Source organism: Triturus cristatus, chromosome 5_1 (genome assembly GCF_964204655.1).
Source record: "Triturus cristatus chromosome 5_1, aTriCri1.1, whole genome shotgun sequence".
Lineage (NCBI taxonomy): Eukaryota > Metazoa > Chordata > Amphibia > Caudata > Salamandridae > Triturus > Triturus cristatus.
In genome coordinates, this window is record NC_140587.1 from 451,097,627 (window position 1) to 451,125,266 (window position 27,640).

Consider the following 27,640-nt stretch of genomic DNA (forward strand, 5'->3'; position numbering starts at 1 on the left):
GAGTATTAGATGTTCTTGTGACATTGGGCGCTGCCTGGGTGGAATGTTTGGGGGGGTAGATATTAGTTCTAGGCAGTAGCCTGACCGAATTATCTGTGTTACCCATTTGTCTGAGGTGATGGTAGCCCAGATGGGAAGGAAATGTTTGAGTCTGCCCCCGACCGGAGTGGAATGGTCTGGGGGGAGCGTGGGGAAGTCATTGTGTAGGCAGTGTGGCAGAGCGGGCGTTGTTTGTTTTGCCTCTGCCATTATTATTGTTACCCCTATAGCCGCCTCTTTGATAACCCCTTGTGAAAGTGGACTGAGTAGGGGATTTGTATGAAGTGGACGCGGTGTCTGAGGAGTAGCCTCTGGACATACTCCGAAAGGAAGAGCTGCGAAAGGAGCGTCTACGAGGGTGTGACTGTAAGGCTCCCATGGATTTTGTCGTATCCGTACCCTTCTTCATTTTTTCTAGAGCCTCATCCACTTTTGGGCCAAATAGATGTTCCTGGTCAAAGGGATGGTTAAGAATGGAGGCTTGTACCTCTGGTTTAAACCCTGATATTCGTAGCCAAGCATGGTGACGGAGGAGGACGCTGATATTGATGGCCCTGGAAGCTGTGTCTGCTGCATCTAGGGCACAACATATAGAGGTGTTAGTAATAGTCTTACCCTCCTGAATTAGTTCGTTGGCCCTAGCTTTATATTTTTCAGGGAGGTGGTGCATTATGCTTTCTAACTCATCATAATGTGCCCTGTCATATCTGGCCAATAGCGCTTGAGTATTGGCGATACGCCACATATTGGCTGCTTGTGACGCAGTACGCTTTCCTGATGCGTCCAGTAGTTTTGACTCTTTGTCAGGTGGTGGTGCTTCGCCGGACGCCTGGGAATTTGCCCTTTTACGTGCAGTGGATACCACTAGAGAATCTAGTGGCGCTGGCCCTCTGATGTAGGAGGGATCTGTGGGGGCAGCTTTGTACTTCTTCTCGATGCGCGGGTTAACGACCCTGGCCCTAACTGGGTCCTTAAAAACTTCTGGTGCATGCTTTACCACTCCTTTGAGCATAGGTAATATGGAGGTAGACCTATGTGTGGTGACGAATGTGTCGAAGAGGAAATCTTCCTCCACGGGGTCGGTATGCAAGTCTACCCCGTGATAGTGTGCCACCCTTTGCAGAAGATGGTGGAACCCCAATGAGTCTTCCGGTGCAGATGGTCTGGAGGGGTAAAGATCATCTTGTGGGACGTTGGGTATATCAGGGATATTGTAATCGTCCCATGGGTCTGGGGATCCTGTAGGGGTGGGGTCCCCTGTGGGTAGGTCCTGGGGCACATCCCCTATGTCATCATATGGGTCCCCGTGATCATCATCGTGTGGAGAAGGGGTGGGAGAGCGATGAGGTTGGGGGGGAGAAGGCGGAGGGGTGGAGGTGGGGAAGGTGGAGGAGGTGGAAGAGGTGGGGAAGGTATTCTGAACGGAGAGGTAGCAGAGTCCTTCCTCTTTGGAGGTGGAGGTGGAGCAGGCTTCTCCAAATGTCTCTTTTTGGTAGAGAGTGTCAAATGTCCAGTTTTTGGATCCTTGGTGAGTGTTTTTTGCAAGGGATCCGGTGTAAAGAGGTCTGGTGAGGCTGGTCGGTCCGTCGGCGCCAGAGGTGTCGGGGCCGTTGGCTTTTTAGGCTTTTATGTGCCGGTTCTTTGTTTGGAACCCGGTTTGGGAACCTCCGGACACTTGGTCGGCGTCGAGATGGGTTTCGGCCTCGAAGTGTCGGTGCCGGTGGCTTTGTGTGCTTTGGTTGGCACCGAAGGGGGTGTCGGTGCGGAAGAGCTGGGTTTCGACCCAGAGTGCTTCGGTGCGGGGCTCGGTGTCGATATGGAGGTCGGCTTCTTTTTCGGTGCCAAAGCGTGTTTATAGGCACCGACGGTAGGCTGGCTCAAGCCCGAGCCGCCAGAAGGCTTGCTTGGCTTCTTTACCGGGCCCGAAGGTGCGGTGTTGGAAGCAGTTTCCTTGATCTTGCCTAGGCCCGGAGGCGAAGGTGTGACCGGAGCCTTTTTCGGTGCCGGCAGGGGTGGGGGGGGGGGGGGGAGGGGGGGGGGAAAATCAGTACTCATGACCCTCTGCGCTGGGGTGATGTCCTCCACATCTGAGTCGTCAGCTTCGGAAGCGCTGACGAGGCCCTCGTCGGTGTAACGCTCTGGAGCGTCGATGCCTTCTCCGAAGAGGTCGTCCGGAAAAGTCGTCGAGGAGTGCGCCATAGTTCTTCTGGTTCTTCGGTCCCGAATAGTCTTTTTGGACCGGAAGTACTTACACGCCGGACAGTCTCGAGCCTCGTGTTCAGGGGAGAGGCAGAGATTGCATATCTCGTGGAGATCGGTGTGGAGAAATTTGGACCCACATCAAGGGCACTTTTTAAATGGAGTCCTTTCCATTAGCCAGGACCGGAGCTTGGAGAGGCCCGAAGTCCGCCGTCGACGACCGGAACCGAAGGTCTGTGCCGATGAGAAGGCGCGTCGAGTGGGGGAGATCGCGATCGAAACAATACCGCGGTTTGGGGTGAGGATTGTGCGTCGATCGTCGAACTGGAAGCTGTTCGGAACCAGAGCACGAAGATTACATCCGAGCCCGATGGCGGAAAAAAACAATCTGAGGATGGAGCCGAAGCCCATGCGCAATACGATCCAAAGGAGGAGTCACCGACCTCGTGACTTCCAAAGACTTTCCAAGAGGAAAAACAAACTGCAAACATCTGGGCCCAACACCAGATGGCGATCTATGCACAAGTGTGTAATCTGCAGCTCATATGCCTCGAACATATATATTGAATATGGTACTTACCAGTATGCATCTGTTCTTGGCATGTAGGGCTGCGGACATTCATATCTGTGCATAGATCGCCGCCTAGTGTTGGGTCCGGATGATTGCACATTGTTGTCCTGGAAGAGTCTTCGAAGTATCACGAGATAGGTGACTCCTCCCCTGGACCACAGTGCGCATGGGCATCCTCTCCATCCTTAGATTGTTTTTCGCCATTGTGGCAGTGATGGAGTAGATACAGTAAGTGATGACCATGCTATACAGGAATTGTGAGTGCTGTAGCTGCTACAGGCGCCGGAGAGGAGGGTGGGCGATATGAATGTCAGCAGCCCTACATGCCAAGAACAGATGCATACTGGTAAGTAGCATATTCAGTTCGAGGCATGTGGTCTGCTGAATTCATATCTGTGCATAGAATAAATAGCAGTACATCCATTAGCGGCGGCTACCCGTGCCAGCTGCAGCAGTCTGAAAAAGAGTTTTGAGAACAGCCTGTCCTACAGCTGCCTGCTGTTTTGAGTGTACATCTACGCAGTAGTGTTTGGTAAATGTATGTATAGTGGACCATGTGGCTGCTCTACATATTTCCTGTAAAGGAATGTTTCCTAGGAAAGCCATGGATGCCCCTAACTTTCGTGTTGAGTGGGCTCGTGGGGGAATCGTTAATGTGCGTTTAGCTTTTTGATAGCAAATCTGAATACATTTAACGATCCATCTGGCTATACCTGCTTTGGAAATGGCGTTGCCCTTGTGTTGTGGAGAAAACGCAACAAAAAGTTGTTTTGTTTTCCTAAAGTCCTTAGTTCTGTCTATATAGTACATGAGGGCCCTCTTTACATCTAGTGTATGGAGCATTCTCTCTGCGACATTCTGTGGATTTTGAAAGAAAACAGGCAGTTCGATAGTTTGATTCATGTGGAACTGCGATATGACTTTGGGCATGAATTTGGGGTTGGTACGTAGTACAACCCTGTTTGCGTGAACCTGTATGAATGGCTCTTGAATGGTTAGTGCCTGGAGTTCACTAACTCTTCTTAACGAAGTGATTGCCACTAGGAAAGCCACTTTCCAGGTGAGGAACTGAATCTCACAAGAATGGAGAGGTTCAAAGGGTGGACCCATTAATCTGGTGAGGACCAAATTGAGGTTCCACACCGGTGCCGGTGGGTGTTTTGGGGGAATTACTCATTTGAGTCCCTCCAAGAAGGCTTTGATGGCAGGCACTCTGAATAAAGAGAGGTGCTGCCTGTTTTGGAGATAGGCTGCTATCGCGGTTAAATGGATACGTATTGAGTTGTATGCCAGACTGCATCGGTATAGGTGTAGGAGGTAACAGATGATATTTTGAATGGATGCGTCCAGCGGGTTAATGTCATTGTTGTTGCAGTAAATGACAAGCCTCTTCCATTTAGCCGCATAGCAAGCTCTGGTAGTGGGTCTCCTGGCCTCCTTGATGATATCCATACAGTCAGGTGGCAGGTTTAGGTAGCCAAACTCTAAGACTTCAGGAGCCAGATTGCCAGGTTCAGCTGTTGCGGATCTGGGTGCTGAATCTCGCCATGGTTCTGCGTTAAAAGTGCGGTTTGATCCGCAGCCTTTGATGCGGCACCACGGAAAGTTCTAGAAAGGTGGTGTACCATGGTTGGCGCGCCCATGTGGGAGCAACTAGGATGAGTGTTAGTGAGTGTCGTCGCAGTTTGCGTGCCACTAGAGGTATTAGTGGCGCTGGGGGGAAAGCGTACGCAAATCTGCCGGACCAGTTCATCCATATCGCATTGCCTTGTGACTGTGGATGTGGGAACCTGGCGGCAAAGCTTTGGCATTTTGCGTTTTTGTTTGTGGCGAATAGGTCTATCTCTGGATGACCCCACTGTTGGAAGTACGGTTGGAGTACTGACGGATGTAGCTCCCACTCGTGCATTTGGTGGCTGTGTCTGCTGAGCAGATCCGCCATCTGGTTGTCCTTGCTGGGGAGGTGTTCCGCCATGAGGAAGATGTTCCTCTGAATGGCCCACTTCCACATGCTCTGAGCCAGATGAGACAACTGTGGAGAGTGTGTTCCTCCCTGCTTCTGTATGTAGTACATGGCAGTCATGTTATCCGTCCGGATCAACACGACTTTGTTGCACAAATGTACTTTGAATGCCTTCATGGCTAGGAAGATTGCCATCAGTTCCAGAACGTTGATGTGCATCTTCTTCTGTTGCGTTGTCCATAGTCCCTGCACTGTGTAAGTGAGTACATGAGCTCCCCAACCCTGGAGAGAGGCGTCCGCTGTCAGTATTATTTGTGGAACAGGCTCTTGGAACGGTCGGCCCTTGCAAAGGTTTTGTGGAGTCCACCAATGCAGAGAGTTGTATGCCCGACCGCTCACTAACACTAGGTCTTTTAATTGCCCGTGAGCCTGATTCCATTGACGTGCCAAGCACTCCTGAAGCGGGCGCATATGTAGTCTCGCGTGCGGGACTATGAAAATGCAGGAGGCCATCATGCCTATCAACTGCATGAACACTCGCGCAGGAAGGGAGTGTTGAGGTTTGAACTTTGAGATCAGCAGTTGCATGCTGTTGATCCTCACTAAATTCGGCTGAGCTGTGGCTGCCAGAGTGTTTATGGTCGCGCCCAGGTACTGTCGTACGTGTGCGGGCTGGAGATGTGATTTTGGGTAATTTAGTGAGAATCCCAGACTGTGAAGAAGGTGAATGGTGAGGGACATGTGGCTGGCACATTGCTGGGCTGACTTTGCCTGAACAAGCCAGTCGTCCAGGTAAGGGAAGACGTGAATGTGTTGTCTTCGTAGATGTGCCGCCACTGTTGCGAGGCACTTGGTAAAGACCCTGGGTGCTGTTGTTACTCCGAAGGGGAGAACTTTGAACTGATAGTGATGCCCCTGAATGGTGAACCTGAGATATTTCCTGTGTGAAGGGTGTATGGGTATGTGGAAATACGCATCTTTCAGGTCCAGTGTGGCTAGGAAGTCTCCCTGACTGAGTAGCGGGAGAACCTGCTGTAGGGTGAGCATATGGAAATGCTCTGAGAGAATGTATCGGTTGAGGGGTCTCAGGTCTAGTATAGGTTTGAGCGACCCGTCCTTTTTTGGGATTAAGAAGTACAGAGAGTACACCCCTGTCCCCTGCTGGTTGACGGGCACGACCTCTATTGCACCTTTTTGCAGCATACTTAGCACTTCCTGCTGCAATAATGCCAAGTGCTCTACGGACATAGGACGGTGCTTTGGCAGTATGTTGGGTGGAGTGGATGTTAATTCGAGACAGTAAACGTGCTGGATAATGTCCCTGACCCACCTGTCTGTGGTGATGGCTTTCCACGCTGACAGGAACCGTTGGAGTCTCCCCCCCAACAGGTGTTATGTGGTCGGGGGGGCAGGGAGAGGGCGTCACTGTTTGTTTTTGGGGGAGGACCTGGTGTTGCCGTAACCACGTCCTCTGCCCTTGGTGCTGGAGCCACGATATCCACCTCTGTTGGTTTTCTCATAGGTACTTTGTGTGCCTCCTTTAGTGTATTGCTGCTGTGACCCCTGACCTCTAGCTGCTCCTCTACTCCCGGGGCGACGAAAGGAGCCACCACGAAACTGCTGCGTCTGCAGAGCCCCCATTGATTTCGCAGTGTCAGTGTCTTTTTTAATTTTCTCGAGGGTAGTGTCAACTTCAGGGCCAAATAAATAGTCTGGGTTGACCGGTTGATTTAGGATATTGTTCTGAATCTCCGGCTTGAAGCTTGAGATTCTCAACCATGCATGGAGTCTTAACATGACGCTTGTGTTGATTGCCCTCGCCGCTGTGTCGGCTGCATCCAGTGCGCACTTGATGGATGCATTGGTAAGGAGTTGTCCCTCTCTAATGAGGAGCTCCGCTGCCTCTTTATATTCGTCTGGCAAATGTTGGAGTAGTGACTCTAGTGTGTCATAGTGGGACCTATCATAACGGGCCAGGAGTGCCTGTGTGTTGGCAATGCGCCAGATGTTCGCTGCTTGCGCTGCAATCCGTTTGCCTGATGTCTCCAGCACCTTGGACTCCTTGTCTGGGGGAGGAGCATCACCTGTTGTTTGTGAGTGGGCTCTTTTGCGAGCATTAGCAACCACCATGGAGTCCAAAGGTAACTGACCCCTAATGTACATAGGGTCTCCGGGTGCAGGCTTGTATTTTTTTTCAATCCTGGGGTTTAGCACCCGCACCCTGGTTGTTTCTTTAAAAATGTCTTTTGCAGGCTTGAGAACTCCTTTTAACATGGGCAGAGTTTTGACAGTTCTTTCGGAAGAGGCGAAAGTGTCCACCAAGAAGTCTTCTTCGACGGAGTCAGAATGGAGTTCTACTCCATGATTGGCAGCAGCCCGTTCTATGAGGGCATTAAAGGCAGCAGTGTCCTCTGTGGGAGACGTCTTTAAGTTATAAAGCTGCGTGTCATGGGTATCTGGTGCGGTACCCTGGTCTGTGGGGTCATCCCATGCCTGATCTGGGTCTTGCAGGTGATCATCAGGATAGATATCCCCAGGGTAGGTGGTATCATCCCCTACATAGTCCTCTACTGCGTCCGCCTCTGAAGGCGTAGGAGAACAGGAGGGTGGATCCTGATGTAAGGGTTGAAAGTGTTCATGAAGCACTGGCTCTGACCCTGCTGGCAATTTGTGTTTGAGAGGAATTTTGTAGGAGTCCAATCCCTTCTCTGGTGTGATTTTCCGCTTGCGGAGAATCAACCTACCAGTGTTGGCGTCAATAAATTGTGGCTGTGAAGGCTTGAGATCTGTTTGTACTGTGGATGGGGACTGTGTTTGGCGGACATGTGTCCGAATCTCGAACAGTTTCAGCGCCGTGGGCGGCGGCAACCCAAACGTGATGTTGGTCGGCGTCGAGGGTGTCTTCGAAGCCTTGTGCGTGTCGGGACCCGACGTAGAGTGGAGGGCTGCCCGTTCTTTGATGCGTTGCAACGATGCCGAGACCTGTTGCACGGTGAACGCAGATGGCTCTTTGGAGCCGGTCGGCACCTTGGAGGTAGGCGTCGAAGCGGCCCCCGACTTTTTTGCAGTCATGGGGTCATCGATCTGAAGGGAGGTATCGACGCTTGTTGGAGTCGATGACTTGGCAGGCGCCGCCTTTTTAGACGTCGACGCAGACTTGTTGGTCGGGGCCGATGTCTTCGGTGCCAGAGGGCGAGGTGCCTTGTGGGGACCGAGGGCCTTTTTCTTTGGCTCGGCACCCGTATCCGCTGCGGTGAGTTCGGCACCGAAATCCCTTTTTGCGCGGTCGGAGCCGATGACCTTTGCCGGCGTCGAAGGAGTGGAGGGCTTCGAGGCCTTCGAGCCGATCACAACCAGTTTCACTTTCGTTTTCGATGGAACTGGTGCGATGGATGGTTTCGGTTTTACTGAATGGAATCCAGTCGCCTTCGATAATAATGGCTCTTGCAAAATGTTCGAGGCCGGGCCTGAAGGCGGGGCCGAAGAACCTTGAGATTGATCTCGGGTAAGGCCCGAAGGCGATCCCTCGACCGGAGCCTTATGACGACTTATTTGTTCGGCCTCCGTATCGACGGGTGGGCCTAGCTCCTCGGTGGAGCTATCTTCCTCGGCCCCAAAGGCCTCATCGTAGTCTCCTACCTCTTCGACGACTTCTTCTCTCTGAAAGATCACCTCATCGTCGTCTTCCGATCGGGAATTGTGTTCGGAAGCGGGGCTGGAGTCCACGTCTTCCACGCTCTCGCGCCGATTGCGGCGCCTCCAATCTCGCTGCCCGTCGATTCCGGAGAGTCTTCTTCGAGCGGAATCGGGCACAGGCCATACATTTCGACTCATCGTGATCCGGTGAGAGACATTTGTTGCATACCGGGTGGACGTCGATGTGTGGGTATTTCGCGTGGCATAAAAGACACCTTTTGAATGGAGTCCTCGATTCCATCGTCGATCGAAGTTTGATGTTCGGACCAAGCGGATCCGAAAAGCTGGAAGAAGGTGCTAAAGCACTAAAGAAACTAGTCGACACCGAACAGGAACAGTACCGACGAAAACTAAAGGCCTTTTGGCCTTAAACTGAAGTTTCCTAACTTGAGCTAAGATAAGCACATCCGAACCCAATGGCGGAAAAAAACAATCTAAGGATGGAGAGGATGCCCATGCGCACTGTGGTCCAGGGGAGGAGTCACCTATCTCGTGATACTTCGAAGACTCTTCCAGGACAACAATGTGCAATCATCCGGACCAAACACTAGGCGGCGATCTATGCACAGATATGAATTCAGCAGCCCACATGCCTCGAACATAGGGTTAAAGCAATTGTTGGTTGTTTATCCTCTGTTTGGCTTTTCTCAGGATTCCATACTACACTCCAACCCCTTTGAGACATAGTCAACTTCCCTTTGCCGTGGAAGTCCTGAGCGGATTCTTCTCTCCCTAAGGGTGGAAACTAGCAATCCGGTTAAAAAACGGATCTGGTTGTACCCGGAGGGGGAGTTGTGGTCCCTCTTTGCTCCCGAGGAATTAGCCCCCCAACACCGGTGCGCTCTTTCCACAACAAAGCCAGCGGTGAATGCATCTCTGCCAAACATGTCCGTCAATAAGGTCTCCACAAAGGTGTCCATTCTGCCAGTGTTGGCGGATTCCGGAATCCTGGTAATGCGGAGTTTGTTGCAGCGACTACGGGCCTCCAAGTCCTCAGTTTTAATTGCGACTTCCTGCAAAATCTTCTCCACGCGCTACAGCCTTTTCGTTGACTGCGCATCCCCATCCTCTAAGTCAGATATGCAGCCCTCCGCATTGTCCAGTCGGCAATCGTGTACATCCAGTCTGGCCCCACATGCATCCAGGCATTTCTCAAGTGCGTCAAACCTGTGGTTGCGTGACTTGAAACCAGCCCTGAGCTCAGAGAGAAAGTCCGGGTTAGAGGGGCCCGTAGCTGGTACAACTGAGGATGTCTGCCTGCCCTTGGCCATGTTGGGGCCCTGTTCGTGTGTCCTGTCCGCAGCAGCTGTGAAGGTGAGGAGCCGCTGCTTAGGGTCTTTTTTTCCCCATATCTGTGCAATCAGCCCCCAGTGACGCAATGATCCCAAGTGCAGCTTCTGATAATGGGAATGGGGTGCGCCACCAGTACTGTTATTGCAGGGTCTGTACGTTCGATAGGTTTGGGGGCCATGGGGTAGCAGAGTGTGGGTTAAAGCTGCTTGGTGCTCGCAGGAGCGAGAATTCTGTGTGACAGTTGAAGGGACCAGAACCGGTGATGGCCCAAAACGAGGGAGGCCCACTTAGGCCACTGTAGGGATCTGGAGCCTAGAATGCAGAGGGCTGGCGATTATTGGAGGAGAGAGGGCCCGCTGGGTCGTGCTGACATGTGGAGACGCAGCGGGAGGCCGAGACCAAAGAACAGCGTGCAGGGGAAGCCTCGCGGGACTAAGGCCTCCCGGATGTCAGTGAATGGAGGCTGACCGATATCCACTCACGCACCCCGCCGCCACACACAGTAGAGCGGCTGCCTCCCTACCCAACGCCAGGACCACTGTCGCCCCCGGGGGTTACGGGAGCGCCGCATACACCACCCCGATTTGCTCTGTGTGGGGGGGAACACTGCGGCAGGATAGGTGGCGCGGCTGAGTGGGGGAGCAGCGACAAAGGACTCACCGCCTATCTTGGGTCTGCACAGCAGCGATGCGGGCGGGGATTTCTGCTGGCGGAGCGGCCTTGATTTTTGGCCGGGATCACCGGCCGCCGAACACTAGGCCGCAGTTTTCTCCTCCCCCCTCTGGCCGCAGATGGCGATTTCAGCTGCTACAGCACACTCTGAGGGCCAAGATGGAGAATTCTGGAGTGCCGGGACGCAGGAGTCAGATTCCCCGCATTTTGGTGAGCAGACAGGAGCTTTCCGCTAAGATAGCCTTATCGTGGCTGGGCCGTCAGGCAGAGCTTCAGTGCCGCGCAGCCATCTTGGTCCGTCGAACCAATAATCTTACTGGTGGGCACTGGCCGGCAGCTAAGGGATAACACTGGGTCCAAAGGGATAGCACGTTGCACTTTAAAACTGCACTTTACACTTTATCGCACTAAGCGGTTGAGAAGCAGGTTCCTAACTCGGGCAGGGGGGATTGTATAGCTAATTACACCCACCAATGAATTTGACTACGGACTTTCGAATTTTATCAAATCAGCATTTTAATAATGGAATATTTTTTATGACGGGACACCCAATATTTCACACTCAGACACTCTTTTCTCCTGCAAGTGTAAATCAATAATGACTAGAGAGGATAAATGAGCTGCAGGATCAAGTTGCTTGGGACTTGCGGGGGAGGGTTGCAGAGTGCAGGGACGGAGGTTATCTATGCCCATTTTATTGTAATGATTTTAATTAATCGAACTTGCAGGTAGTTTTCCTGGTTGTAGCTGTGGAGTGCATTGAAGACTCTCTGGAGGCCCACCCTAGTATGGTCCACTATTGCAGTGTCATCCGCATAATAAACTTTACTTCCCTCCAACTGTAACTGCCATTTGTGATCCACTATGCAACATTGGCTCAGTTTGTCCGCTCTGGCACATAAAAAGCCTACCAGGTGCAAGGGATCAGGGAGATGCTTTGAGAGTTCAGCCACTTCCAGAGGTGCAGGACCTCCTGGCACAGAACCCATGACCTCATGCCACCTTGGATTTTGCAATACCACATGGTAGTCATGTCGTTCGTGAGAATCTGCACCCATTCCCTCTCGATGGTTGGGATGAATGCCTTTAGCGCCAAGCGATTCGCCTGCATCTCCAACAAGTTGACATGGAGGCAAGCCTCCACTGGAGATCAGAGTCTTCCGATTTCCACCTACATCAGGTGACCTTCTCTACCCAGCATCGATGCATGCATCACAACAACCGTTAGCTCTGGGTGGGGTAGCGAGAGGGGTCTGCCACCAGTCAAATTGTAGTTAAGGAGCCACAACTGCAGATCTTTCATAGTCTCCTTCAATACCTGGATAGAGTCTCATAGATTGCCTTAGTGCTGAGCTCACTGAGACTTTAGGTCCCACTGTAGAGCATGTCTGTGCCACCTGGTGTAGTCCACAAGCAGGATGCAAGAGGCAAAGAGGCCCAGAAAATGGAAAATGAGATCCAGGTCAAGGGCTAAAACATCGGGGACCTAGCCTGACTGTCCTGGACTCGTTGAGGTGGAGGAATGACTCGGAAGAGCAATGTATCCAAGATGGCTCTGATGAAAGGGAGCAATTGTGAAGGATTCAGGTGTTACTTCTGCACATTGGTGGAAAAGCCAAACAATGTCAACAGGTTGGTCATTGCGTTGAGGCGGCTTATGACTGTTCGAGGGGAACCCACCTTCAGTAGCGTGTTGTCGTGGTATAGAAAGACTGGTATTCGCCACCTCCACAGATGGGCAGTGGTTACTACCATCATGTAGAGGTGCACTGATAAGGCCAAAATCGAGCACCGAGAACTGAAAGTGCTTGTGACCTACCTGAAACCACAGGTGTTATGTAGGCCTGTGGGACTGCAGGACATAATGTGAAAGTATGGGTCTCCAGTCTCCTGGATCCAGGGTAGACAGAACGTAGGCCAGGGCGAGCCTCTTAAACTTGTCCTTCTGGATAAAGATGTTCAGGGGGAGAAGGTCTAGGATGGGGTGAAGACCTTCATCCATCTTTGGCACCTGAAAATAGAGTAGCAACCAGTCCTGATCCCTATTGCTCACTTGGCCAAGTGAGTTTGAACCTCCCCACAGAGTATGGATAGTGGTCCTATGGAAGGTGTTGTGGTGTCAATGGCATGGGGAGGGTATTGGCCAGGTAGGGTAAGGAGTATCCTTGTTCTATGATCTGAAGCACCCATTTGTCTGATGTGATGCTCCACCAACTGGGGAGGTAAAATGTGACTCAACCTCCTAATGAGGGACTACATGGCGCCAAGGACAAATTAAAGTGGTTTTGTGGCTGCTTCATGGTGGGGGTAGTTCGTGAGGGCCTGATTACTGGTGGCCTGCACCCCAGCCTTGACCTCAAAGACTAGAAGGCCTGTGGCGGCCTCTGCTGGTAGCCCCTACTGAAGTCTTGAAAAGGGGGCGCTGTTGTTAAGGAAACTGCCAAGTAGGGAGAGCTAGGCCTAGAAGGCATGCAGTGGCCTTGCTCTTTAATTCTTTCCAAGGCAGTCAGCCTTCACTCCAAACAGTTGAGAGCCGTCAAAGTGAATGTTCATTTAGGACAGCTGGTTGTGAGATGGAAAGCCAGTGGACTGAATGCATATGTGGCATTGAAGCACCACATTGGTCCCGATTGTCCTATTCAGACAGTTGGTCATTTACAGACCTGATCTAATTGTGTATTCCTCCGCATCCTCCATCTAAGATAAGAAGTTGCAGGATTCATCTTATTTCATGGGAGACAACTGGCAAGATGTGCACCACCCTGCCCCACAACGTGTGCAAGTACCTTCCTATAAGGCATGAAGTATTAATGCACCAGAGAACGAGACTGGCATTGGAGAACCCCCTTTTGAAAAATGTTTGCATTAACTTGGATTTCCCATCGGATTGTGATGGGAATCGAATTTGGGTTTAGGTGGCCGGAGGAAGCCTGTACTACCAAACTCTCAAGGGGAAGAGTTGCCTTGGGATAAAGTTGGGGTCAGCTGGAGTAGGTCTGTGCTGCCTGCCTGCCTATTAACTGGTGTGCAAGATCCTCTTCGCCCAGCTGCCAGCCAGGATATCAGTGAGGGCATCTTTAAAGGGCAGAAGTGGTGCTTGACTAGTCTGTGCTGGGTTGAGAACTCATATCAAGACATTTCTTTTGACCTTAGTAGTAGGTAGGGCGAGATCTAGAAGCTCCACCACTCTCCTAATGGCTGTGGAAAAGAAAGTGGATTCTTCAGCCATCGCTGGATTGGAAATTGTATCCAGGCCACTAGCATCCTGGTAGCCGTCAAAGACATTACCATCATATTCATCATCATCGTCGACCCCATATCTGAAGCGTCGGGCAACTTTATCTGGCGTAGGTGATGTCGGTACCAGAGGCAGTCCCTAGGTCAATGGAATCCAATGTGGAAGCGAGGCTGGCGTCTGTTGAGGAGGAAGACGGGCATGGACCTAAAGCCAATGAGCCTGAACCGGAGGTCAAGCCCGTCCTTGGGACAAGTTAAAGTCGCACAGTCAGCGTCTAGTTATCTCAAGAGAAGTACCCCCTGCTTCCCAATAATGGTTTGCAGGGCATAAGTATTTCTAGAAATTGGTCCTTTGGCAACCATATTCATACCTCAAATGTTCCTAAAATATAAATATAATATATATATATATATATCGTAGCTTCCGTGATTTTGCACCAATATGCATGCACTCGCGAGCGGGTGCTTGGAAGCGGGTGGTGCACCCGCCAAATATTGCTTTTCGAATCGCGTCTGGTGTATTTGCAAAATAAAGACTAGCAAACCTTTCCCCGTGAGTGCTTGGTTCTTGGAGAAGATTATTACCTACTGGCGGTCGCCAGTAGGTAGTTATAGTTAGGACCACGTTTCCATAGGAAATGCGCTACATTCTATTTTGAATAACTTTGGCGCCGGTTGACGAATCCTCGCAATGTTTTCAAAATAGGTGGGGCGCTACGCTCCGCTCCTACCCTGAAAGTCTCGGGGGGATTCGTCAAGCGGGGGCTGAGATAAAAGGGGGGTCCCAAAACGCGTTTTTCCCATGCATTTTTCCATAGGACCTTTAGACACAGCTACAGCCCGAACGGCTGAACAGAATTACTTGAAATTTGGCAGAGAGGTAGTCCTCAGGTCAAGGAAGTGCCTTTTGTAGGTTTGGTGTAAATCTGTTCAGTAGATTCTGAGAAAATAGCCTTTAAATCAATATATATATCTGAGCCAGCTTACGGTGCGCTTACGGTGCGCTTACCGTACGCGTACGGTGGCGTGCGCGAGCGCGATTCTGATTGGCCCTTAGATCTTAGTAAACATTCGAATCGGTCGAAACCAGGAAGCGGCGGCCGCCATTTTCTCTCTCGCACTCTGACAGGGGGTTGAAAAACAAAGTGCAAATCATGTAAAGGGGCTGTTTACACAGCTCCCAAGCACCTAGCCATGTCGAGGGAGTCCCCAACGATCCCCCAAGTGAAAAAAGGCAATTTTAATTTTTTCGAAAATTTCGCCGATTACGCTTACCGTACGCGTACGGTAAGAAATAATAATAATAAAAAAAAAATATCCACATTCTCCCCACCCCGTGTGCAAAAGGTGCCCGAAGGGCTCCTTTTGTGCATGGCTCATCAGAGATAAACAAAACATATATTTTACCTGTCACAACGATGCTCATCATATGACCTCCATGTGCGCACGGTGCGCGAAGCACATCGTGCGTTCATGGCCCATCTAGCGTAACGTGGGCACGCGGTGTGCGAAGCGCACCGCGTGCTCACTGTGCGCGCACGGTGCGCGAAGCGCACCGTGCGCGCACGGAACCAACTGCGTTAAGTGGGCGCGCACGCCACAAATGGCGTAAAGTAACTTAGCATTTAAAAAACCGTACAAATTCACTGAAAAAACCATAGGTTTCACACACGTTATAGTTAGGAATTGGCATTTAAAAAACCTTGCAAATTCACTGAAAAAACCATAGGTTTCACACATGTTATAGTTAGCTGGACATTTTACTGATAAAAAACCAATGAAATTCCCCCGTTATAGTTACTGTAGGCAACTATAACTCACGCGACCGTAATCCTCTGCTGATGACATATGTGTCTTTATGAAAAAAAAATATTTGTAATATATGTATAGCTAAAATTTAATGGAAGAAGACATGGGCAAATAAGTGTCTAAATACAGTATTAGCATCAGCAGAGGATTGCGGTCGCGTGAGTTATAGTTGCCTACAGTAACTATAACGGGGGAATTTCATTGGTTTTTTATCAGTAAAATGTCCAGCTAACTATAACATGTGTGAAACCTATGGTTTTTTCAGTGAATATATATATATATTATATATATACACACACCCAAATGAATAAACACATTAGAATTAATTTTTCTCCTTTTTATTTGTTCTCATGCGACTAAAAGAGACACTAAACATCTACTTATTAAACATTTCATATAGTAGAAAACAGCCCATGCATAAATGTTCTTATTGTCCCATAGGTACTTAATCTAGATCAAGTCTGAGAAGTCTTACAGTATCATTTTGCTTAAAACATAAACCCCCTATTTATAATTGCATGTCCTCATCACTCTCACAACATTTACTCCACGTGTCACTGCCAACACATTCCCCAATTCATATAAAATATTAATTAATAAATATTAATTCATAGGCAAAGAATAGGCCTTCAAAATTCACATTAATTTCTACAGTTGATATGTACACCTCATCAATTCTCTTTACATATGATCACTAATAGGGAATACAATTATTTCCCGCCTTTCACACATTATATCTTCCTTGTTATTCCATTTGTATCAATTTTTCCCATGCTATTGGATATGATCTTCTTTGTTACTTTTTAACATCAAAACAGTGGTTATGGATACATCATAAGACACAACAAATCTCAAATAACCACCTGAAAACACTTTATCATGAATTTTATATCCCTTTCCGTTTCTATGTATTTACTATTAGGGGGTACAATAGTTTCCTAAAAACATTTTTGGAACCCGCTTTCTTCTTTGTTGTCACCTTAACATCCGTTTGTTCATTTTATATATACACTTTTGCCTTTTCATCAAATATACACACATTCTGGCAGCATGAATCGCCTTCCTTTGGACTGCCAAAAACCAAGACACTTTAGAACTGTTCACGACCTAAAAAAACTTCATAAACATATTTTGCTGAGCCACATATATATGAAATATTGACCATCGAAGTTCTATCAGGTGCCACTGCATTTCGTTTACCTTATAGGAGTCTCTACCAAGTGTTGATGCATTCATAATCACCTTCTGTCCCTAATGTGAAACAGAGATCACCCTGTGAGCTTTCAAACCTAAGTGACATGCTTGTTTCTATCTCATTTACACATAGTGTTTGGAAGAATATATGAGAGCAGGAGGCAAAGATACAGCTTTAGAGCACAGCAGGCTAGTTTTAAATAAAATTCCTTTATCCGTCTAAAGACTGTGTCTAACAGGTATGTATGTATGTATTTACATTTATAAAGCGCACTGTTACCCTACGGGTATCCTGGCGCTGAGACACAGTAAAAGAAGGTAAAGCGCAAACTGCAAACTGAGCCGGCCAGCTGGTTACGCTCCAGGAAAGAGCCAGGTCTTAACTTGCTTGCGGAACAGCAGCAAATCCTGTATTTGTCTCAATTCCGGGGAAAGACTGTTCCACAAGCGCGCGGCTGCTACGCCGAACGCTCGTCCACCCATGGTAGATCTTTTTATCCTTGGGATTATTACCAAATTAGGTGCCGAACAGCGCAGGCTACGTACAGGTACATACCAACTAAACCTACGTTGCAGCGGTTTAGGTCCAAGCCCGTGGAGTGCTTTAAAAGCAACGCACAAGGACTTGAACAGTCTCCTTTGTCTCACCGGGAGCCAGTGCAGTTCAGCTAATGCCCGAGAAGTTGATGATCTACGTGTTCTCATTAAAACAAGCTTTGCTGCTGCCGCCTGGATGCTCTGGAGCCGCGAGACCAAATAGCTCTGAGACTCCAGCAGCAGAGCGTTACAACAATCCAGGCGGCTGAGACCACACCTGGCCACTGTGCCTCTTACCTGAGGAGGCAAAAGTGGTAACACCTTACGGAGACCTCTAATGAGCATGTAGCAATTCCTAACTACTTTGTTTACATGTGATTCCAGGTTAAGCTTCTTGTTAAAGCTGACCCCCAGATTACACACTGTTCTCACGGGGACCAAAGGTGCATCTGTAGGGAAGGGCCAACAATTAGATAGTAAGACCGTCGGCACTCTGCCCACCCCACAGGTATATCAGCATTGTCCAAATATGTAGTGGCAAAGGTATGTAATTAGGAATTTCTTTAGGCCCCATTTAATGTTGTAAATCAGTTTGTGTTAGAGTCCGGCTCTTCCTGTGATTGGTTGTAAACATGTGTTTCCCCGTCTTTTGAACTTTTGGTCATTTGGATTTGGTTGAACCCTTTCTCTTTATGGTAGAAAAGCTTTAAATGCCACCATCTCCATAATGAAGTGGGCTATAAGGAGTAATTGGGAAAGTTGTAAGGTTAATGGGCTATAAGGTTGAGATAAAGCAGGCCCATATTTCTGTATATATGTGGCTCAGTAAAAACATTTTAAGGAAAATTCTTTGGGTCGTAAGAAGTTCTAAAAAGTCTTGGTTTGTGGCAATCCTGAGAATTACTATTTTGATGTTGAAAAGTAACGAAGAAAGTTATATATAAATATCAAAGCAAAATGTGATACAGAAGAAATAACAAAGAAGATATAATATGTGAAATGCATGACATAATTGTATTCCCTATTAGTGAACATAAGTAAAGCGAATCAATGAGGTGTTTATATCTACTATAGAAATTAAGGTCAAGACATGTTCTTTGTTTGCCTATGTATTAACCCCTTCTGTGCCACGCCCTTTTCCCCTCCTGTGCCGGGCATTTCATTAGTGGGCGGGTTTCAGGACGAGATAGTCTCGTCATGGGCACAGCGCGACCGTGCTCCATGACGAGACTATCTCGTCATGGGCACAGAAGAGGTTAATAATTTATATGTATGAGGAGTGTGTTTGCAGTGACATGTAGAGTAAATGTAGTGACAGTGATGAAGACTGAGGAAGAATGAATGAGGTTATGCTTTAAATAAAATGATACTGTAAGACTTCTCAAACTTGGTGTAGACTAAGTATCTATGTGACAATTTCTACTATATGAAATGTCTGCCAAGTAGCTGTTTAGTGAATCTTTGTCTCACTGTATAAATAAAGGAGAAAAAAAATAAAAAGGAGAAGAATAAAATAAATCCTGTAGTGTTCATTCATTTGGGCCACATATATATATAGGAATACATGTATGAGAGATTAATGAACATTTGAGGTATGAATATGGTTGCCAGGGGACTAATATCTAGAAACAGTCAGTGTCTAGGGCAGTTCTGCTAACAATAAATCGATGTGTGGTCCCCTAGGAACCATGGGGCCTGAAAGCACTCCAGAGGTATTTGACATGGCACCAAAGATGTGGTCCAAAGCCATCTTGAGGTACTAGAGCTGTTGCGGTGTCACTGCCGGGGAAAGCAGTACTAACATTAGAATTGGTTCCGCAGAAGGTGAAGGACTCCATGGCCTGGAGTTACCTGGGTCATTGTACACCTCCAAGTGGTGGGACGAATTAGACTCATGCTAGATTGATTATGTTTTTTTAATGGGACTTCCTAAACTTACCTAAACCTCGCAACTTCAATGACGATTGGCTCTTTCTTTTTTTTACCTATGCTAGATCTTTTTCAAGTTCCAGTTTCTGAGGAGGGTAGAAATAGGCTGGTCTCGCTGCAAAAAGGCATTACTTACAGCAGCACAGGATTGCGGATCCCCTTGTTTCTCATAATGTAGTAAGAGAGCTACCTATGGTGCGAACCATGCTCCTTTTTATTGTTGTTTTCTAAGGCCTCTCTGGGTAGCCTCTGTTTTGTAGTTTGATTATTAACTTAATAGCAATAGACAAATAGACTTCTGAACAATGTTTTCTTATTTTTTTAAAAAAATTGTTCGTACAGTAGATTATTCTTTCGGTTCATAGGATGAAGACTGGAATAGTGTAACAATGAGTGTTTTTCGGTCAGTTGTGACTACATGCTTCCATCAAATTTTCATTTTCAGATCTAGGAAGAAAATCTCAATGATATCACATGAGTGCCAAAGGGACGTGTTTAGATAGAGTGTTATGCCGCAAGTGTAATTATTCCAATCAATCTTCCACATTAGGAGTTTGTTATTATACATTTTTCACAGATCAGCATTAGTACTGTATGGATTTATGTTATATTCCCATTCATTTTGTTATTGTGCTTTGAGCAAATTTTTGATCTGTAGAGCTACCACACAGACCATTTCTGTGTCTTGATTTGGGTAAAATTTCTGTCACAAACAAGTTTTTTTATCAGTAAATATCTGCCAATTTAAGAATGCATACAAGTGGAACACTGTACAGTCCTCCTTTAAAATTTAGACAATTCTAAATCCTCGAGTGCTGCTTCAAATGGGATGTTCATTTATAGCACCTCAATATGCATGGTGATCAAAGTCTAACATCGGAGATCAATTGTCTATACTTTATTTGTGTTAATCAGATTAGTACTGTCTTTAATGTTCTATTTATCTAGTATAAAATATTCCAGAAACAAATCCTATATATTTGGATAAGGGCTCAAAAATCAAATTACATTCAGATACTTTTGGTTTGTTGAGGTATTGAAAACTCTTTTGGGCTCAACCCCACTCATTGGAAACATTCACTTAGTACCTGTGTAATATTTATTTGTATCTCTCAAGTAGGGTTTGAGATAAGCTTGTAATAATGTTGGTAGCTAATCAGCTGCCACATACCATGTTTTCAAATGCCTGGGTGTCCTGGGCCTCTAATGCTCCATCTTTTTTGTTCTAGTTTTATGACTGCCCATTCTTGCTTTGACATTCTTTTATCATCAAACTGCTTTCTAGCAAGATCTAGTAGGTCTAATCTCTATTGGTCTTCCAATTGGTCTAGGTATTTAAGTACTGCCCTTTAGAAGGCTATTACTTCAGGTGAAATTGCATGGAGGTGGCCAGTGGGTGGATCACTGCTTAAATACTGGATTGCCCTCTTGGTCCTGGTACTATTTTCCTTTGAAATAAATCTTGGGTTGCATCTTCTGAAGCAGCTGACTATTTCAATTGTACTTTTTATGTAGTTGAGTTGGTACAAATGATAATACTTTCAAAAGTAGCTGCGTTTGTTTTGGGAAGAAAGGTCATTTTGATAAGAAGTGCCATAGCCTCCTCTGGTTTTCTATCATTCATACGTTAGTCTTTGGGTTGTTGACCCTTTCTCAATCTTCTTCCCAAAGATCAGTAGTGCTTCTGGAGGGGGTTTGTCCTGCACTCAGATAATGAACTTTCAGATATGTTTGCAAATCTTTTTCACTTCCCATTTGTGACTGTTGCAGTAACCAGTGTGTTACTGGATTATAATAATGCTTTTGATTATCTGGGTACATTGATTTCAATGAAAAATTTGCTATGTTTTTTGAAGTAATTTAGTTCTTCTGTATCTGTAAAATTCTAAAACTGCTTCCGTTATTGTTCTAAAAAGGACCTTTTTTATCAGATATGGTGAAACTGTGCTTTTTATTTCACCTTCCAATGCCTGTACAACTTCTAGTTTTTTCTGGCTCACTCTTTCCTCGATCTCAATTGAGAGTTCAAATTCTGTCTTTGCAGAACTTGGTTCCTATGCTACTTTTTCTTACTTATGCTTTCAATCTCCTACAGAAATCACAGGAACGTTTACTGTAGGTCTAATGGTATAGTGTTTGCTTAAACCTTGAAATAGTTTATTCGCTTGCACAACTGTTTGTTTAGGTTTTGTTTTCAGCCTAACTATTATTAAGATATTTAAGTTGGGTGAGGTTTTGTATCCCACAGGCATAAAATAATTTCACCAATGCTGTGCTGAGTTTTGCACTGGTGGAGTCTGAGGCCTTTTGAAATAAAACATGTTTTTCATAAATATGTCCCTATATGCGTCTAAATATCTGACTATTCTCCATTAGAAGCTGGGGTACAGTCTGAGCCCTTACACAAAGAAGTGGGTTCGACAATTTACAGAACTCTAGAGAGCACAGCAACACATCCATATACACTGTACTGCCTAAAGTTGAAATGGAAGTGTGCTTTGAGCCCACTAGAAGCCCTGGATTGAATTTCACAAATGTATATCAGGAAGGTGGTGATGCAATCAGACTTTCAGCTTGTACAGGCAAAAATTCTACACACAATGTATCAGGCAGGATGCACTGGTGAAGCTTGGAAAAATACACACCGACATATGCCTGAGAAAGTGTGGCCAGGTTGCCGCCTTCCCACATGTTCTGAAAATGTCCCAAAGGCCAAAGGATCTGGAGCAAGATGGGGAACCTACTGACTGCTATACTGGAAATCCCCATCTGTCTGACCCCATATTCAGGATGAAAGGATCTTACCAAAATTACTTATTTGATTTTATTTGCTTGAATGTGGGGAAGCCCAAAGACAGCAGCAATTCATTCTGGTGCCCGAACAAGAACTGGTGTATGGTCATGGAAAGAAATGTATGCACCGGCCGTATGTGTCACAAAACATTCAGAAAAAAATGGGGGCCACGATTAGTTACTATGAACTTCATTAACACAAAAGTGTGACTGCATGTATAGAGTGATTTCAAGTTCATTGAAAAGTGTACGTTTTAGGATTCAACATGTGTGACTTGTAGGTTACAAATTATCTTCACACAAGAAAAGATAGAGAGAAGAACCTTAGGAAGAGGTGCAATGCCTTTTGGCAAGGCCTCTTTGAAACCGGCTACTCATCCCATCATACATGGACTGTCTCTTTACCTTGGACACCAGACAGTGCTCCACCCTATGCTATATAAATAGCACACACATACATAGGTGAACTTGTGGCTGTACACCCGATGAAAGAGTGAGTTAAACGTTCTTATTTACAGGGATGGGTTATATAAACATGAGAAGAAACATCAGAGTACTGCCCCATTCAACACCATACACCCCAAGTGGTGGAATGATTGTGTCAATGCTGCTCCTAGGTCATGGAGAATGAGATGGCAAGAATGGCCTCGGTCTATAACGTGTTCTGCATCATCTACTATTTGATGGAATATATGATCTGTGCTGCACATAGATCTAAAGTCTGTAAGTTGTTTTGCAGAATTATCAAGTATGGCATAATGTTCATTCCTTGCAAGAATGTTTGTTGTTGGTAAGTATGGAATGGAGTACAACAACCATATTTGTGCAGTGCAATGAATAACCTAAAGCAGGAAGATGAGAGGGTAAAAGTTGGTAGATGTTTATAGTAGGGGGCCAGTCCTGCATATGTTGTTTATAGAGTGCTCTTTAACTTGATTTTATTGTACTAATTTAATTTATCAGATCACAGTATTTAAATATTCTATTGTGTCATTGAAATCAACACACATTTTAGTCTCTCTCTCTCTTAGATAGATGTATACATCTCAGACTGAAATGTTCCAGCTTACCTGCAGTGGCACTTCCAAACGCTTTGCTGTTGCACAGGTACTATTAAACGATAATCTTGAATTGGCACGCACAACATCTAAACGAGATTGGTACTCTTGTGGGTGAAGAGAGCTTCTGAAGACCTGTTGAACGGTACAACTAAAGCTGTAACATAACTAGGCAACATTTGCATCGAGGCCATTATTAGTTATTTGATCAGATGTATCTCATGTCATTCATTTCATTTCATAAGGCTTCATTCGGAGCTTAAACACTAAGTCCATAAAAGCACATACATTTACACAGCAGATACAACAGTCATAAAACCATGGTTATAAAAAAACAGTACAAATTACAAGATTTAAAAAACAGTTAAAATAGTTAAAATAGCATACTAGACCTTGCTTTAATAGCTTGAAGGAGAAAAGTAGCAGTGAAAAAGCAAACATCAGGGTTGGGATTAAAAAGCAACTTCATTGCATCTTTTACATTCCTAAATCCATACTTCAAAAGGATGGGTTTTAAATAAGCTGAGCGAAAATTACCATATAAATTACACAGCAATAGAAAGTGCGTAGTGCTTTGTGCTGAAACATTATCACATGGGCATGGACCATTCGGGTGTTTTTAATGCATGGGAAGGCCACCAAATGGTGCACTATCCCAAACCTTAATCTCGTAAGGACAAACTGATGGGAAGCTCGGGTGACTAAACTCAAATACGGTTGAAAACCTACAGTCTCACAAAATCTTCCATAGAGCATACATGTAGTAAGATTGCCACTGACCCTCTCCTGCCTCTCTGATTTATGGTTCATAAAGACAGTCTTCATCTCTGCTTTGGACAGACTGGAGGTAGCATAGCAATCCTCTTTAAGATTAAATCCGTAAATCTCTAAGAAGCAGTTAATAACAAATTTGATCCAGGGAATCTTTAAGTGCTCATCAATGGAGATACAATCTCCAATGATAGTTCTATTTAGGGAAGTCTCTTCCTTTGACCAGATAGCACGCCACAGCATTAGTGGTCTTATAGTTAACAGGTCAGAAAGATGTTGAATGCCAAACTCTCTGTACACCAAATCGTTAGAGGCTGATTTAGGCAGACACAGGAGTCTCTTAAGGAAGAGATTTTCCTCCACATGCAAGCTCCCTGCCGTGGCATGTCCCCAAACCCCAGCACCATAAAGGGCCACAGAGAGACATCTCATTTGGTAAATTTTTAACACATCTTTAATCCGTTTGTCCCCGATTTTAGTAGCAAACCTAAACACCCCATGGGCACATTTTGCCATCTTGGCCCGGACATGGGTAAGCTCACTGGACCAACTACCTGACTTAGAAAAAGTAATGCCAAGGTAGTTAAAGGACTCCACCGTTTGCACCTTATGCCCATCAATAAAATAGGCATGGGGTTTTTTGCGTCCCACACCACATTCCATGATGAAAGTTTTGGATTTATTGATCAACAGCTTTCTATCCTTGATGAACAGCGAGAACCTGTCCATCAGGCGTTGTAGGCCAATGGGGGTCCTGGACAAGATTACGGCATCGTCCGCATAGAGTAATACAGGGATGTAAAAATCATAAATTTTAGGTGCATCTGCCGCACTAGAACTAGAACTAGATCCACATTGTTGATAAAAAGAGTAAAAAGTAGGGGGGCAAGCACACACCCATGTCTAATACCACGCGTTCTCACACTTTGGAGTGCGCTTCCCACCCGGACCATAACGGAAACTAGTGCTTAAATTGGCATAAAGTCGTGCCAAGAAATAAATAATGCTCTCGGGTGCCCCCATTTCTAATAGTTTGGCCCATAAAATATTGTGGTCCACCATGTCGAAGGTGCTACTCAAGTCTGCAAAGCAGAGATAGAGGGATCCTTTCTTGGCCTTTGTATATTTCCCGATTAATAATTCGAGATTGAGACATTGTTCGATGGTCCCTCTACCCTTCCTAAAGCCATATTGGCAATTGGCCAAAATGTTGTTAGATTCAGCCCATTCTTCCAGCCTAACCCAAAGCACCCTGCTCATAATTTTCACTGAGGAGTCCAGGAGGGAGATAGGGCGATAATTCTTCACTTCCCCCCTGTCTCCTTGTCTCCCTTCTTGTAAATGGGGATAATAATGGATTCCTCCCAGGTGGGTGGGACACCAATACATACAGCAGCATTAAAAACGTTAGTTAACAACGGGCCCCAAAACTCTGGTTCAGTTTTATATACATCGATGGGCACCCCGTCGGGCCCTTGGGCCTTCCCACCCCTACTAGAGGCAATACTACCCTGCACTTCGGCGATGGAGATGTCCAGAGGGACGACAGGCCAACCATCTTCGTGTGCTCCCCTAGATCTAACCGAATCAAAGATCAAAGAGAAATGGGTAACCCAGTTCTCCACACTAACGTTGGCCGTCAGTTCAGGCATTTTATCATCCTTTAAAAACGGACAATTAACTTGTCGCCCAAAATAAAGAGGAATCCGAGGTTAAGGCTGCCTGATTTAATTTATCCCAAGCCTCTTGCCTTAATTCTGTTTTCCTGCATTTAACTGCAGCCTGGTAGGTAGCTCTAAGTTCCCTAATCACAATTTTATCCCTGTTCTTGGCTGCTAATGCTGCTTTAAGCCCCTTGAGCGCAGTGGTGCATGCATGGTCAAACCACCCCCTTAGTTGGAGTTTCCTACCCTTTAAAAGTTTGGTGAAATTGCTGTCTATAATGAGATTAATATTGATAAAATTACGCACGATTTCATCCGTTACTTCCTCACTCTCTAAAATGGTAGTGATTTCAGTAAGACATTTTTTAACGATGGAGTTTGACATGATATCCGCTTTATCCCCTTTCCATCTAATTCTAATTCCGTTCGGTCGATGTGGCTCGATATTGGCAATGGTACAAATTTTGGGACCCTGTTGCTCCTTCCAGAGTATAACCTCAATAGTAATACAGTTATGATCACTGAGTAAATTATCCACAACCACAGGGGCCAAACACCATGGACTGATGCTAGAAGACATGCAAATAAAATCGATCACTGTGTTAGCATTCCTTCCCGTGAAAGTAGGGATAATTACTCCAGAGGAATTTTCCAGGTTAACCAATATTTCCATATCGTAAGTTGTCAAGATTTTGTTCAATGAATCGCCGTAGGAACTGTGGGGGAAGTGGGGGGCGCCATCCCCAAAACAATTAGTAAAGCCACAAACCCTTTGGGCGGCAAGGGGACACGCAACTGTGTTAAAATCCCCCACCCACATGAGATCAAAATTGATATCAAACTTTGTTATAATGTCGGCCAAAGCGGTCTCCAAAGCGAACACTACCGGATGTCTAGAACTATCAAAAATGTTATTATAAAAGTTAATTAAAAGGATATTTCTACCCTGCTCCTGATACAGCCATAAAATCTGGGAATGGGCCCCAACCAAAACATGTTTCTTGACAATGATAGGTACTTCTACTGAAATCAAAACCAGGAGCCCACCCTTTGCTCTGCCCGACGGTGAGGCCACAGCTGGTAGATGAAAAGGAACAAAACCGTTGTAATTAATTGGGTCCGTACACCATGTTTCCTGAAAACAAATTATGTTAAAAGCATTAATGAACTCTAACCATCCCAAACATGCATCCTTTGATAAGAGTCCCGCAACAGTCCAGCTGGTAATCAAACAAATACTATTGCTGGGAGTATTGGATAAAGGTATTGGGCTGATATGGCCATGTGATACATAATTAGAGGACGATTCCCCACCCTGGCCATCAACATAAACCTGTTTCACATTTTCGCGGCATCTGAACACATCATTAGGATTAGCCAAGGGGCTGCCGTTACCTCTAGGGTCTACAATATCTGGTACCCTCGAAATTGCATCACCCCCCCCCCCCCCTCCTCCCATGGCAACAACTGCATCCTCTGGTTTTGTCAAAGCTGGTTCCGGTCAATCATTACAATCCAGTCCACTCAAAGACTGGAATCGATTAGACGTGGTGACGTTAAAGCCAGGGTACAGGTTCATATCTCTATCCCTTGTCCCAACAGGTTCAGCATTAGGCCGGTTGTTTAAATGCCTGTAAAAGTACCCTAGGGGGCGAAGAGATATCCCTTGATCCCGGGAAGAGGGTGAAGGCGCTCTTAACAGAACGGTGGAGGCGAGATGTGGATTTCTAAAATTAACCACTATACAATCGCCACCACAGGTCTTACGCGAGCTACCTATCCAATTGGTTCTTCTAGTGCTTAATATATCATCTGCTAGAGCTACTGGGAAACCGCATTCCCGGTGCAACCAATCCACAGTCTTATTCTTCAATGAAGCATGAGATTCTTTATGGCTATTATTACGACCGGTCTCACTTACAGGGGGAACGTTGGTTAGGACTGCCACGAAAGGAGCACATGCTGGAGGTAAATCAAGCCGAGGGGTAATGTGGCTTTTGGCACTATGTCCTGCCTGGGTTCCTGGGGCTGGGTTACAAGGCTTGTTTTTCCCCAAGATCAGCGGGGTATTAGGTGCATTGGTTCTCTCCTCGCGAGGTCCCCCGGAAGATGACTTAGATAGATTAATCATGGGCGTTGGTATAACCTCATTAGAAGTCTGCGGGGGGACTTTACTACTTCCTGAATCCTGATCCTTTTCTTGGGGTCGTATACT

The 27,640-nt window shown here is 46.4% G+C and overlaps 1 protein-coding gene across 1 annotated transcript in view; it reads right to left on the reverse strand.

Moving 5' to 3' along the window:
* The window catches only part of CIBAR1 (CBY1 interacting BAR domain containing 1), a 372,093-nt gene that overhangs the window by 14,532 nt on the left and 329,921 nt on the right, over positions 1-27,640 (reverse strand). The window contains exon 7 of the mRNA XM_085605281.1: positions 23,003-23,125. Coding sequence (XP_085461407.1) covers positions 23,003-23,125 — 123 coding nt within the window. The remainder of the gene's footprint in view (positions 1-23,002; positions 23,126-27,640) is intronic.